We start from the raw sequence: 15,472 nt of genomic DNA on the forward strand, positions 1-15,472 counted from the left end.
GTATTTGTGTGCTTGCATGTAAAATACAAGTGGATGACCCTTGTGAGCTATGCTGAATGAAATCGGATGTGAGGTTTATACTGTTTGTGCGACGAGCTTTGACAATAGCTTGTTTTTTACATTAGAAGAGAACTGCCAGTGGTAAACCTTGTTAAACCATGCCAAATCTGCCAGCTGATCTCAAACACAAGTGATAGGTCTCTAAGATTTAGCCATGGAGGCTCACGTATTGGGTACTGGGTACTGGGTACTGTATTGCCTTGCAGTCTTTGTTGAACACATTGGACAGACATTGGAGATTTTATTTTTAACATCATCGTTTAAACCTCCTCACTCTGTGGGCGTAATCGTCTCATAAGGCAAAGAGCAACACCCAGTGTCTGGGAGGACCCAGAGTAGAGATTGTTCCCAGCTGTAACTAGTCTATGAGGTGGTCATTGATGTATTTAGCAAAGAGCTATAAACTAGTGAATCCAAAGCAATGTGTTATTGAGGAAGTGGGGTCAGACTCAATTAGGTTTAAGGGCCTTGTCGAGGACCCAACACTCTGTCGACCATGGGATTTGAACCACCATGGAATACTCCACCGCCCTGGTCACACAGGAGGGTCATACTGGGTCATTAGTCAAAAATATGTTAGCCTGTCTGTAGCTAACAGCTAACCTAAAATGGGATGAGTATATTTACAACACTGATTTAAAAATATTTTATTTTTTTTTGCTCATTCATCTAGGGCCTGTTTACAGCTGATCAGCGATTGCCCACCTCTCATCCAGGAAGAGTTGGACTTGATCAGAGCCCTCAGCCAGCTGGAGGACTTTGATGTGAAAATACTCCCCTTGCAAGGTATGCCGAAAGTTGACCTTGATTTGTTGGTGTTCGGGGCAAGGAACGGTGTTGATGTAGACAAAGGGGTTTCACGATGTCAGAGAGCTGAATTCTCCTCTTCCTGTCCTCGCACTTCAGAATGATGCATTTTACTGGTGAAAAGCTGAGTAGAGTGTGCTGAGAGTTAGTCATCGTGTATGTTCGACGGGGAACTGGAAGTAAAATTAATTGCCTCGGTTTCCAGCCTTGAGGTGTGGTTAATCTTCAGCCCGGCTTGCTCCTAGTATAGGGCAATCGAGAGGATTATAGTAGCTATTTCAGAATGAGCACCATCAAATTCAGAGTCATCTGGAGATCACATCTGGAGTTTCATCTTGGAACTTTCTGCTTCCACTCTTGACGGTGCTCATGGCTCCCTGCAGACGCCCGTATCTAAAATGGCTGTCTGCCGTTACTGTTGTATAGCCTGCAGGTTTACACCTGTGTTGTTACAGAGTTGGGGTCCCTACCGGAGTCGGGTTGAGAATCTCTGCATGCTGCATCGGCAATCTTGGCGTTTGCTTTGCACTGCCAGAAAAGCTCCTTGTCAGTCTGTATGTTTACATGAAAACTAAATCCTTGCTAACACTGAAGCCCAGTATAACTGTCCAAGAACGACAGGAGGTTAGTGCCTGTCATTTCCACTATCGACTCATGACAGTCACGCTTACAAGTGCAGAGCGTAACTCTGCGTTTCAGTCCGGTCTGGGCTTTCGGTGGATTCTCTGTGTTAATTCACCTTCATAGCAGAAGCCACGCTCTGGGTAGCCATCTTCTCGTTGAAATCCTTTGTCTCCCTGGCTCATCCCCCCTGGAACCAGCTCGGAGGAGCAGGCACATTGACGGAATAATCTGGCATGGGTGCGCGCAGCAACATCTCTTTCCAAGAACCTTACCTGTTTTTGCCAACCTTGTTAGCACCCTGTGCATGATTGACGTGCCTGTTCTGTGCCCGAGTCGGTGCTGATGGAAGCTCATGTGGCATCCTAGGCAAGCTTCACCGCCTGCCCTCCATGCCACCTAATGGGTTGACTGGCACCGGTGTGAGTTATGAGCCGTGTGTAAATGGCATTTGGCTGGCAGCAGCTGTCTGGAGGACCTTGAGCCCCAAAAAGCACCAACCTTTTCATCCCTGATGGAACAGGGTGACCCTCCACTCCAACCCGGCCTCTGTAAACACGATAATGGATACATTTGAAGTGTCCCACCAGCCTTCAACCTCCTGGGTGTTATAGGGAAAGGTTATTAGTCTGAATCCCCCCCCCCCCCCCCCCCCCACCGCCACCTTAGGATGATTCTGTAAGTGTCCGATGCCAGAATATCGCCGGTGAGTATTCAACCAGAGGCCTGTTCTGGAATTGCCTGAGAAGTGTAATATACCCCCCCATGACAAATCAGCAGTCGCTGGGTAACAGATGGCTTTGCGAGATTAGGTGTTTGAAACAGTATAACAGACCTCGAGTCCCAAATTGTGATGGAGCAGAAGCTGCGGGTTGTTCAATACAGAGCGTATTTTAATGTAGGAAACTGCAGACTCGACACTTTTTATGATTTTTTTATTTATTTTTTTTTGGGGGGGGGGGGGTGTCTCCATTTATTTGTTTATATATTCAAAACAGTAGCTTTTGACGCGCCCCGATAATGACTGATTGCGGCGTAATTTGCTGCCATGTCCCTGAGGTATTCCTAACAGTGTTCCAAGGAAGATGCAGTATAAATATCATTATGGTTCTGTGTGTAAACATGCCCGGGGGGGTTGGCGTCCTGCCCGGCCCGGGTAAGGGCGTGAGCGGCGTGTTCCACCCCCATGGGGAGCCTGACCTCCACCCTTCCCTGTCCAGTCCGCCTGCGGTCCGACCGGCTGACTCTCATCCAGGAGTGCATCGCCCACTGCCCCACGGCCTACAAACAAGCCTCGCTCCTGCTGGACCTGGCTGGCTTGCTGCGAGTGGCAGGTGAGACGTGCACACGTTCATCATTAATTATGCGGTATTAATTCCCCTGCTCTCTTGCTAAGCGTCTAGGGGTCCATTGGTCCATCTGGGAACCCCCTAGCGGAAAAAAACAGACCTTCCTGTTCGTGTGAAAACAGCACTTGGAATGAATGAATTCTGGAATGAATATGCTTTACTTTTTTTTTTTTTCTCTTTCAGAGCTAAAAAAATCTTTTCTTGGGGATTGTTAAAGCGCACACAGCCTAAAGCAAGACTTTTTCTTTACTTTTTTCCCCCCATTCTCTCCCTCTCTCCCTCCCTCGCTCTCTCTCCCAACCCTGTTGTGTGGCTATCTGGCTGTTGCAGCACTGGCCTCCAGAGGGGTGGGTGTTTAAACAGGCTTGAGTGAGTCTACCAGCAGATCGCCGCCATCAGCAGCCATCCCTGCTAGACTCCCTCCATGCTTATTACGCAGCACATCGTTATTCAGTTATTCTCTTATTCAGTTGCTGGGCAGATGTTCTGCTCTTGAGTGACACGTGCTACCGCACAATACACAAGAATGCTTTGTTGCCACGGTTGAACTGAACCAATTTGATTAAAGGTGCAGCAGCTCCCCCTATCTGTCACCCTGGGCACTTGAACCTCCAGCTTCTGACCTCTGCCACCTGCTACCCAGCTTCTCCATACGACTACATATGATGATTTTGTGCCGCAGAACCAGTTCTAGTTCATCATTTTTAATTTAGGTTTGTACTGGCTGGTAGATTTGACCAGTATTGCTACATACTAACCGGGTACAAGTGAACAGGGTAGGCTAGTAAGGTTTTTTTCTTCTTCAAGTATTTAGGTAATTTTATTTATGTGTTCTGGCTGTGCTAAAATGGTGTACATGCGCACGTATTTTAATCTGTCTCATTCATTCATTCAGTCAGTCAGTTATTCAGTCTCGCCTGTGCTATCTGCAGTGACAGATTCCCTGCAAACTCTAATGGCTGCTCTGATCTCCTGTGTTCTCTGTGTCCTAAATGCCCTGCCTTTCATCTCGCTGCCACGCCCTCTGGGCCCAAAGGAAAGCGTGTCCCGCTTCCTCCGCTGCTGTTCGTATATATCAGTCCGTCCCTACTTTCACACAAAAGACGGACCGGCCATCTCTGGCTCTTGGCCCGGAGCGTGGAGCCGCGGGGATGGGAAGCCCGCAGCGCGGAGGGCCCCTCCGTCCCTGACTTGCGGGGCCTGTAGCCGCATTAGCGCCGTTATCACTGGGTAGCTGCTGTCAGGTTCCTAATGTCCTCTTCCTGGTCTGTGTATGTGGGCTTCGTGATAGGATGAGGGGAGCCGGGTGACAGAGGAATCAACCCGCCCAAAGCTGCAGCACAATTATTTTTATGCTATTATGTAATCTTGTTTTAAGACCTTTGTGAAAAGGTTTCTTTGGAAGGCAAGTCATTTTTTTTTTTTTGTTGTTTGAGAATTGCTGTTTCGATGCTAGTTGTGTATCTAAAGCCTGTTTGCGTTTGATTTCCCTTATTTAGTGTCTCTGCTGTACCTCCTCCAGATACAGTATAAATACAGTGTTACCTCAGCCACCCACTTCCAAGCAAGCAGACTCCCAGCAAAGCTGACTCCCCACCCCCCACCCCCCACCCATCCCCATCTGTGTCCTTGCCTTGTCCTGGTTGTCTCATATGTCTCCTCTCGCCCCCCGCCCCCAGGTGAGGACGAGCCCAAACGCAGGGGCCAGGTGCTGACCCTGCTGGCAGAGCAGGCCCTTCAGTGCCACGACTACAAAGTCGCCTACATCCACTGCCAGGACCTCATGGCCACAGGTACCAAGGCAGCCAATCGGAGGCTTGTTGCCGGGCAGCCTGGTGGAAGACAGTGATGCAGGGCAGTTGTTTAGTGCACTACAGATCTTACCTTTTTTCAGGTCCCCACAAAGATCTGTGAATGCAATATAAAAATGCCAAAAGTCTCGTATTTTGTTTAGTTACTTATGGTTAAGGTTAGGGCTGGGTAGGGGTTAAGGTCGTAATGTTGGAATTACAGTTTTCCCCACGGAAATGGAGAGTCCCCACAAAGATATAATTGCAAACTTGTGTGTGTGTGTGTGTGTTTGCTGATCCCTGCCCGCACCCCCCCCCCATTCTGACCCAGCTTTTTAATCCCTTTGTTGAATTTTTAATTATTATTAATGCATGTGAAAGCCATTCCTCCGCACTTCCTCATTTTCGCTCGATTCCTCCAGGTTATGTTTCTACCTGTGATGCAGCATCTCTGCTGTCTATGCGACTGACAAATCCTGTCTTAATTACATCCAATCCAATTTGACCAAGCTGGGGTGGGGGGTGGGGGGGGGGGGGTCATCCCTGCCTCCTGACATCGCCCGGAATGGTCTGGTTGACTGGGAACCAAACAGGCCCATCTCCCCCCGTTGGATCGGTCGTAATAAGCCTCTGCGGCGGCCTTCCCTGATGCGGAAAATGGGGACGCAGATTCCCCAGTTTATTTTGTAATCATGAGACATATTTAGTGGCATATGAACAGCTTGTGCTCCCTGCCGCAGAGGCAGACGAGTGGTGGTGATGGGGGCTGGGGGGCAATAAACAGTTTTAAACCAAAACGCATGTGTGGCGAAAAGAGCTCGACGCTCAGAAATAGTTTGTCTGCCGTGGCAATCTGTAGCGCCTGGAGCACTCCCATCTCAATGGCAAGGCTCTACACCAACACACTAATGGCCTGTCACACACGTGCTACGGCCAGATACCATTCATGCTCTCTGATTTCACTTAACTATCCTGGGCGGCAGGGGCCCGGGGTTCTTAAACTCGGGCATTAAATTGCAAAATGCTGCTCTAATTACCGCCTAGACATCCTGAAGAAGAAAAGGTTTATGCAATAAGGGCTTGCTCAATAAAGGTGTCTTTTAATTTGGAAGCGTAATCTCTATCTTTAAAAATCAGCAGCTTGTGGACTGAATCACATAAAGCTCTCCTCCCACCCCCCCACCCAAAACCACTTGTCCGTGATGTGCTACGCCGGAGGCGATTGCTATCGTGCATCAGCTGAATTAAAATGCCATGTGCCACACACCCGCGAAAACATTTAAACTCCATTTTCCAGCCCCGTGTCTGTCAGAAACAGTTACCGTGTTTGTCGTACTCGGCTGTAAAAGCTGCGTGCCATAATCGCTTAATGAGCGACTGTCTTTCATATTCAAATGCTGAAAGACACGGGTTGGCCAGACCAAACAGCATTAAAACTCATGGATTATCGGTCCCCAGTCTGTTAAAATAAGCCTAAAATACAGCACGACGCCCTGCTTGCCTTCCCATAACTGGAGGCTCTGTTCTTCCTTTGGTTAGCGTCCTGCGCTTAAATTGTCATGAAGCTTTCAGTCATTAGTCTTTCATTCCTGTGTGTGTTAATGCATTCTCTGGTGAGAGGTCAGAGACGTGCCTTTGGAAGTTATAAGGCCAAGGGAACAGGAATGTGGCCTGAATCGGGTTTTGTGTTGGTCTGCTTAGTGCTATGGCTACCAGAATTTTTCGGAGAAATAGGACTGTCTGCTGAGTGAACCTGTTTGTTTCAACGTGAAGTGTGCATTAGTAAGCTTAAATGAATGACTCACTGTGTACTCTCAGCTTGTATAATGGTTGTCAGTACTGTGACATTCTGCAATTTGAGGCTCTCACGGATAGAGTGCAGCTCCCAGAAGGTTGCTCTTTCAAATCCCATGGCCGGCACGCTGGCTGACCCTGCCCTGTGACCCAAAAATCTTGTTCTCACCTCTATGTGTGTGTCTGTGTGTCTCATGGAGAGCAAGATGGGGCTTTTGTGGTGGGGAAAGGGTAGTTTTGGAGATTATACTGGTCAGGTGATTATGATGTCACAATGCCGGGTTTCATACATATATGCAGTAATATTCAGTATGATATTTGAAATATTCCAAACATAGTTTGTTCGCAGAAATTTACACACATCACAGAAAACATCAGGAAACAAATTGTAAGCTAATGAATGTTGTAACATGAGGGGAGCTAAAAATCCCGATGGAATTTGCCGTTTATTTGGGTTTTTCTGGCGATTATTTTTATATATATATATATATATATATTAATTGAATTAATTAATTTTTATTATTTTTTAAAATAGTTTTTTCTAATGCTATATGTTTTTCCCAGCTGTTATGGGAGTTTGGGAACACGCGGCATTAAGCTTACTTTTATGGTCGGGTATTGTAAATATTTCCTCCTTGTTCAATGGTAGCAGTGTTTGGCTTAGAAACTATAATGCGTACTACCCATGATTTTGACCCCCCCCCCCCCCCCCCCCCCCCCCCATAGGTTACGCCCCAGGATGGCACGTTTGCAGCCAGCTCGGCGAGTGCGAGGGCTACCGTGACCTGACAGCGCGCCGCGAGCTCATGGCTTTCGCCCTCACGCACTGTCCGCCCGTGGAAATCCAGGCCCTGCTGGCGGCCAGCAGCTTCCTGCACACCCAGGTAAGCCCTCCAGGGGGCGCTCTCTCCGCTCTCAGCTTAGCTGATCTATTAATCCAGGGTGACCCACGACCCGCATTATTTACCCTGTTATCTCTGGTTCCATAGGTCTCTTGATCAAAACAGTGCTGCAGTACTCTCTATCTATATTGTCCAGCTTTTCACTGAACCGATTAAGAGTTTGCCTTTGCTTGGAGGTGCTGTAAGGGGGACCTCAATGTACGACCGCTCGGTTCTTTTGCAATGACAGTGGAGGTGTGTAAAACTCTCTGCTGTGCTGCTTAAACTGCTAATGCCCTATGTCAGTCTTTAAAATATCACCTGTCTCCCCCTTTATCCCCCCCCTCCTTTCACAAACATGGGTCAGCACCATTCTTGGTCGGGGATGTCGTTCGATGGTGCGGTTAAAGGTCACTTCCTGTATCTTCAGCTTCCAGCCTTTTTCGGTCCCCCTGGGTGTTTTAAGGACGCCACCACCCTCGAGGAACAGACTGTCCCCGAATCTGCCTGTCAGAAAGAGTACCCTTGAATAGCTGAGCCAGAGCACTCGGCTTGCATTAAAGAACATTTCATTACGGCGTCTCTATGTGCCGTAGTGATGGGTTACCGCTGTATGTTATCTCTGTAGGCCGTGCGGTCGGCCTATGCATGTGCTATAAGCACGGTCTGTGAACATGCGGTGTCCTTGTGCATTACGGTTATTGGCTGCATGGGAGAAGAAGCATGCATTAAAAGTGAGCGTCTCTAGCCCTTGGTGGCACCTGGGACTTCATGCCAGTCTGGCTCCATCCCTGCGATCCATCTAACCACTGATCGGTTTTGCCACACTGTCAGGGTTCAGTCAGCCATTTGTGTCCGCCATGGCAGGAGCCTGTCAGGTGACTTGGAAAACCAGGACAGTTAGGAGAGAAGCGTCTTGTGGCAGGCGTTTCCACTCGGAAAGGCCATTACTTACCGGAGACTGGATTAGGGCGACATATCGAACATACATCCTGGGTGTGCATGGTGTTTGCACGGGTGATGTACAGTTTACCTTCTTTGTATCCAGTTTAAAAACGTGGAGCAGGCTGTACACAACCTTATGGCAGTCCCACGTATATGTCTGTGTACGTTTGCTGTCAGCCTGCAAGGCTGCGCAGAATCAGGCGAGCTCCCAAAAGGGTCTCGTGGAGTGTCACAGCACCCGGTGTACTGGAGCGAAGCTCACCGAGAGAACACCTCCTCCCCCTTTTGTAATAGTGTGAATAAGAGTGTCAAAATGTGTGAGCTAGTCCCACGTGCGGGGGGGGAAAAATGTACACTGAACGATAGTTATTTATAAATTGCATTTTACTTTTTTTTTTTTTTTCTTTGGTTTATTGATGCAGTGAATGTTTTCTTTAGCTTAAGGATCGTAAAGGAGGCCTTCACTGCATTCGGTGCTATGTGTGTGCGCATATATAATATAACCAATGTGAAGTGAGGCTTCCCTCTCGTCCCACCGTCCCTGAACGCTGGCCTCTTGCATTGGGAGGTTAATGTAATCAGCATGCGCAGTCATCGTCCGATCCACCACCTAATGAGAGCCGGCACCGTCGGTCGCAGTTCCTGCCGGGGCCACCAGTGCTCAGTAGCGCCCTCCTGCAGCCTTTGGGGAGACTGGGCTCTGTCATGTCAATGCAGCACCCCCCCCCCCCAACCCCCCATTTAAAGCACAACATCAAATTTGTGAGGCTGCTTGTGGCTCAGATCCATTAATTTACTTAACCCACTAAAACCCACAAGGGTTTCGCATCCAAAGCCGCTTGCCGATCTAACAGCAGGTGTGAGGAAGTGCAGAGGTCCTGGCTGTCTGTATCCTGTCAGGCCCACTTTCTTTCTGACGTACCCCCCCCCCACCCCCCCATGCATCCTCTGCATTGCTCACCGATTCAGCTCCCAGTCCGCCAGCGGGTCGTCGTTACCGCCGCCGCCCGCCAGCCGCTAACAGCAGCTTCGTTACTCTGTCTCCATCCGTCTGCTGACACCACCGCTCGCGGCTCGCTCTCCACGTCACATGACATGTAGGCCCCTGCCTGTCAGTCAGCTGTCAGAGAATTCAGCTCTTCAAGATTAGAATTTTTATTTATTTATTTATTTTATTGTTTTTATATGTAGACTTTTGGAAATGCACATTCCCCGGAATTGTGAGTTCTTTCACCCCATGAATGTTAGTTCTTTATGAATACCTCTCTAAGATGCCCCCCCCCTCCCCCGCATTCACAGATCCTCTACCAGGCCGTGAATTACCAGATTGACCCACACGGCAATGGGCCACACAGTCCTGGCTCAGCCCTGGAACCACCCACTGAACGCCAACAGGTATGTGGAGCCGGCCAGCGTCCGGCTCTCGGCCACTCAGGGAGGGTTACGACCGGCTATCTCATCGGCTTCGGTGGCGTCTTGTGTAAATGTCAGCGTGCGGTTATTTATCTAGGCTTGTCACACCTGCTACAAGTCTCTGTGTCTTCACATTTTATATGTATAAAATAGGTATAACCATCATGTATATATTTTATTCAAATCACATTTTCTTTCATTACTGTGATCATGTGAGAGGGAAAAAAATGAGAATCGGGCTAGTGAATTAACAGACGGGAATGAAGGTCAGGTTACCCCTGAGTCATCACCACACCTGCCGCGTAAAGCTCATTTGCTAAGGGGCCCCGTGTGAGACTTGGACCAGGCCCGGGTTCTGCATTTTTTTTCGTTTCATGTTTGTTTGCATGCTGGGGATTCCCCCCATACGATGGGAAGTTTTTGCTTCGCACTGAGCAGGAACGTTCTGCCCTCTGCTGTTGCCCGCACGGACTGATTGGCCGCTTATTTATATTTTTATATATTCGCTGGAAAGATTCCCGCCAAATTACAAATAATGGTGGATACTTATCGGAAGACTGTAAAACCATTTGTCACAGGCAAAACGTTGTTATTGCAATTTGTTTTGTCTCCTATGGGTAGATCCTGTTCAAACTGACACAGCAGTTTTCCTCTCCTATAATCATCTGAAACGCTGAAACTAATATGGCAAGAACTTTTAAACTGATTCGCTTCTGAACCAGACGGAATAGAGGGGAGAGATACGGCCCGTCACTGCAGAGCAGCATGCCACTGCAGCGCTCCGCGCTTTCGCCGGCACCGCGACGTACAGCGGGAGACGATTATATTGCTTTTTTCTGTACTGAACGATTTCTCTGTCTGGAACCATGCTGCTGTGTTTGAAACAGCGACTGCATTCTGTGGGGGTAGCGTAATGTCTGAGACGAGTACCGATACTGCAAATTTGAGCAAATCGTTAGTGAATTTCTTATTCTTTACAGAATGGGTGAAAGAAGCTATATAAAATGGAACATTTCTGCTCGGTGTGGCAAAAGCTCAGCTGTGCAATTTGTGCCTGTTTGCAGTGTTTATTAACTGGAAGCATGCTTGTCCTCCTTTAACCTTTCACATTTTAATCCGAATGGGGTCTCCGCTTCCTGTGGATAAGTGCTTGTGTGTTGGGACAGCCATTCTGCAATGGGAGTTCCTGTTGCGGTAATGAGCCGCCCCTCGAAAGTAATGATTGGTGGGCGGGGACGGGTCGTTGACTCTCATAGGCCGACACGCTAGCTGCCGGCACAAGCCGCCACTCACAGCTGCTGCACAGGAGCACCGCTAAGACCATGGAGGTCCTCTCGAACCCTGGACTGACCACCAAAGCCATGCTGCAGGCTGTGGGCGACTCGCAGTGGTGGAGAACATCCATCAGCTACCTGCGGCCCCTGCATGTAAGCATGCCTTCAGCAATGCCGTGTCTCTGATGTGTTGCTTTCACATGTTTGGCTTTCCTGATGATAGCATTAGTACTTTCATCATGTCTGTCCATTTCATGCATGCTGTTGTTTGGTCAGAACAATTTCATACTCTCTTCACAATATAGCCATGACCTGCTTTAGGCTGCGGCTTGTCACTATGGCAACAGTTTGTCACGATTGTAGTAAGACTGAATGCAGACATTTACTACCATATATAACATCTATATAACGTCACCGGCTATCCTGTTAGTATGCAGTGCTTCTCCTGCTGTTAAATATATAGGCTTCTTGGCAGTAGTATTGGGAGGGGAGTTATATAAACATTAAATCTTATAGAGCAGTGTTTCCCAGTTCAGTCCTCCAGGACCTCCAGACACTCCATGTTTTTCCTACCTCCCAGCTCCCTATCTGGCAGGGAGCTGAGAGGGAGCAAAAACATGGACCGGCTGTGGGTCCCTGAGGATTGGATTGGGAAACATTGTTATAAAGTATACACACGCACTCACTCACTCAAGAACACGTGGATCATCGACACTAGCACTGGCAAATCCAGAGGTTTGAACCAGCTTCAAGCATCACGAATCGCAGCCTCGTTTACACCCCAGGGCATGCCGTCACGTGACGGAGGTCCCAGGTGAGCCCTGTCTGCGAGCGGGCGTGTTCCTCTTAATGCTGTGCATGCCTAATTGGCTGCTGCTTTCGCTATTCCATTGTGCATCGTTGTGGAAAATTGATTCCAGCCCAGCCTTTAGTGTTTCTTCTGTCGCGGAAAAATAGAATTATAAAAGGGGATAAAAAAATATATATTAAAAACCCCTTAGAACTGATGCAATTGAGAGGAATGTGTGTGTTCATAAATATTTTAATGGCGCCTCACCTTTCCGCAGGGTCAAGGACCTGCCGACTCGGCACTGAAGGCCTCGTCTGCAGAAAACAGAGATTTGGAAGGACAGGGCTGTCACCCATTCTATCAGTCACTGTTCGAGAATCCCTATATCGACAAAGTAAGTAACAAGAGCGTGTGGTTGCTTTTGATTCACGTTGTTTGCATTTTTGAGAGTGGCGCCGATGTAAATTTTTAAGTTAGGATTTACTCGTAAGCTACTCCCTAATAGGAGGTAATAATATTTCAGTTTGATTTGAGGCATGAAATTCCTGGCAAGTGCAATGCTGTTTACATTAACAATTATTTATATATAGTATATATATTCATCTCATTCACCCCTATTTCAGTGGTAGTGATGTCAGGGAGGCAGGATTTAATCTCACATGTTTCATACCTTAGTACAAGCCAATCAGAGTAAGTGCCAAGAAAGGCGGAGCCAAAAGCATCCCTATTAGTTTTTACATTTCTACCCAATAACATTCCCACTAACGGGTAGCATTACTCACATTACTATAATGTTAAAGTAAAGATAAAAGTAACACTGTATTATTACAATTTATTCCATCTGCCTTCTGTAGGGATACAGATATACATTAAATGTTAGCGCTGCCCTTGGTGTTTGCAGAGTGAGGAAATGTACACGTCATACGATAGCGTTTCCACGGAGGACTTTGCCGAGGTTTTGCTGCGCACCGGGAAGCTGGCCGAAACAAAGAGCGAAGGAGAAAACGTGTTTCCTGCCACAGAAGGTAATGCAGCAATAATTATTACGTGTGAAGTGTTTTAAAAGAGAAGAGGATGTTGGGTACCTTCAGTAGGCTGACCAGGCAGTTACAAGTGTGTCATTAACGGGGTTTGGTCACATCCAAAAAAACTGAAAAACATGTTATTAAATGCATTATTTCTAAATGGATTGAGGCAGGAGTTATCTGTTCCATTTTCCCCACTTTTCTGATGCTTCTATTAAGCAAATGCATCAAGTCTCCATCTGACATGCCAGATGGGCCTTTTAGTAAAGCAGTAATGAAAGATGGAGTATCAGAACGGCTGGACACTTGAGCATAATGAAGAGAACAACAGGTGAGTCTCAGAGGAGACTGCCTTCTAAGGCCAATGATGATCCAGTAGATCGACAGGTGCGTCTAAGAGGTAACTGCATCCCGTAGGCCAATGATGATCCAGTAGATCAACAGGTGAGTGTCAGCAGAGGCTGCATCCCGAAGACCAATAATGATCCAGTAGATTAACACGTGAGACTGCCTCCTAAAGGAACATAACATCTCCTAGATCAACAGGTGAATCTCAGGAGACAATAATGGCCAATAATGTTCCAGTAGATCAAAGGGAGTGTTTTTTTTTTTTTGGTGGTAGATGACTTAGGCTATGCTGATCAAGACGCCTCCCTCATGATTCTAGATTATTAAAAAACACACATGCACACATTTTCTCTGAATATCACAGGAGTTTATCCAAATCCTCGGGATTAATGCGTCAGCTGTGAGGCTTAATTTCCATGGTATGGAAGCATGCAGATTTAATGTTCTGTACAAGGCCAGGTCATGAGGCTCCATGCACGGATAATGCTTCAAATGAGTATCAGAACCACAGAAGGTCTTAAACTATGCACTGTATAGTGCTGAGGGCCCTTTCTTCACCTCTTTTCCTCCATTTATTTTATGCCTCTTCTATTTATGTATTTTCGCTCCCCTAAACAGTGCACTGTAGCTGCAATGAAGTGTTAAAGGGATCAGACACCTTATGATAGCGTTTTAGCACCCTGTGCCATACTGAAGGCCCAGCACCTGCCGAGAAGTGCCTGTAGTGTTTCCCAGTCTGGTCCTCGGGAACTCACAGATGGTCCATGTTTTTGCTCCTTCCGAACACCCTACCAGACAGTCCACGTTTTTGCTGGGAGTTGGGAGGGTTCAAAAACATGGTCTGTCTGTGAGGCCCCAAGGACCAGATTGGGAATCACTGTTACAGAGCCACCGTCCTAGAGACATTAACCATAATGTCACCACACAAAGTATATTCTGGTATTGCAGCACTTCGCTTTGTCACAGTTGGATAATTCCCCAGTCTGCGCAGGCTTGAAAAGTAGGGTGGGCTTCCGTCCTCTTCAGCGGCGGGTGGGGAGGCTGTACACGTGCGCCTGTACACCTTTCGGCTTTGCCTGTATGTAGGACACGTTTCATTTCGTAATGGATGACTGTTCGCTTTCTAATCGGAAAGGGGCCCATTTAGAGCTGGAGCCCCAGTAGCCATCCGCTTTTCCCTTTCTTTTCAGCAAAGATAAACGCAGCGTCATCCAAATAGAGGTCCGTTCTCCTTGAGAAGCTGTCGCTTGCCAAAGCCATTAATCTGCACCGTTGGACCCCCCACTCAGGCTTTCTATGGGCCTGTAATCATCCCCTGCTTTCTGGCAGCATTCCCCCCCCAACATACACACGCATGCACGCGCACCTCATCCCCCGCGATGGTGGCGGCCACACCCTTCCTCAGGCCTCACTGAGGGTCCGGCTGGGGAGGACAGCGTGATTATGCAGTATGCATCCCGCTCTCAAGGTCCGTAGTCCTCATCTCCTATTGATGTGACCCGACGAAAGACATGTTTTATGCAAATGAGGCCTTGTGTATCACTTCAGAGAGGCCTTACTGGCTAGCTAAAATTAAATGAGAGGAAATTCAACTCCTTTTTTTTTATAAAACGCTGCACATGCTACAGTTTTTCACTTATTATACAGCTGAATTTTTCCACAAAAACCATTCAGGTTAATTACGTTACTCGAGAGTACAATAGCAGGAATCCTCTTGAGACTTGAACCTGTAACCTTTCCACTACTGCTATTATTATTTTATATATAAAAGCTTGCTCTCTGGTCCATGTCTCACAAAAGCTTCAGAAATGGCTGCAAACGTCGTGCATTCAGAGCAAGCATCTGTCGCAACAGAGAAGGTCCCAATTTATATTAGAGGCAAGCTGTATGTCTTGATGATGCATGAATGGACAGTCAATATGAACGTCTGGAAGAATGCTCTCATATTGATTGGTTAATGTGAGCCTGTGCCTTTCTGGCAACAGTAAATAATCTGGGGTATTGTGATACAAGGGAGATGGTACCTAGTCAAATATCAAGACCAGAAGAGGAAGATGGATTTACCTAACTGGAAAATCGATGTAAATCCCCAGCTCATAATGCAAACCTATGGGAGGGCTGGGAAGGCTTGAGTTTTATTTCATTCTGTACTTGACTTTTTAAGGCAACCTCTAGAATTGAGATTTACCATCACAGCAGAGGATTGATGAAGGACAGTTGGGGGGCATGTAGGACTTGTAGATGGATCACAGGAAGCCAAGGCCGTCGCGTCACTGACCCAGTCGCTCCTCACTTCACTTGACGCCCTTTCATGAGTTTCTCAAGCTGCCATCAGAAAGGAATTCGTATGCGATCGTGGTTTGGCTACATCGTCA

At 47.5% G+C, this 15,472-nt stretch overlaps 1 protein-coding gene across 2 annotated transcripts in view; it reads left to right on the top strand.

Moving 5' to 3' along the window:
• Window positions 1–15,472, top strand: part of nbas (NBAS subunit of NRZ tethering complex) — a 122,152-nt gene that overhangs the window by 53,888 nt on the left and 52,792 nt on the right. Inside the window, exons 31-38 of one of the 2 annotated variants that reach the window (XM_049002260.1) lie at window positions 734–846; window positions 2,709–2,822; window positions 4,517–4,630; window positions 7,148–7,305; window positions 9,547–9,642; window positions 10,917–11,087; window positions 12,002–12,118; window positions 12,626–12,749. In XM_049002260.1, the coding sequence (XP_048858217.1) occupies window positions 734–846; window positions 2,709–2,822; window positions 4,517–4,630; window positions 7,148–7,305; window positions 9,547–9,642; window positions 10,917–11,087; window positions 12,002–12,118; window positions 12,626–12,749 (1,007 nt within the window). The remainder of the gene's footprint in view (window positions 1–733; window positions 847–2,708; window positions 2,823–4,516; window positions 4,631–7,147; window positions 7,306–9,546; window positions 9,643–10,916; window positions 11,088–12,001; window positions 12,119–12,625; window positions 12,750–15,472) is intronic. The other variant, XM_049002261.1, reaches the window with a different exon arrangement.

The sequence above is a fragment of the Brienomyrus brachyistius genome, unplaced genomic scaffold (genome assembly GCF_023856365.1).
Source record: "Brienomyrus brachyistius isolate T26 unplaced genomic scaffold, BBRACH_0.4 scaffold66, whole genome shotgun sequence".
In the NCBI taxonomy this organism is placed as follows: Eukaryota; Metazoa; Chordata; class Actinopteri; order Osteoglossiformes; family Mormyridae; genus Brienomyrus; species Brienomyrus brachyistius.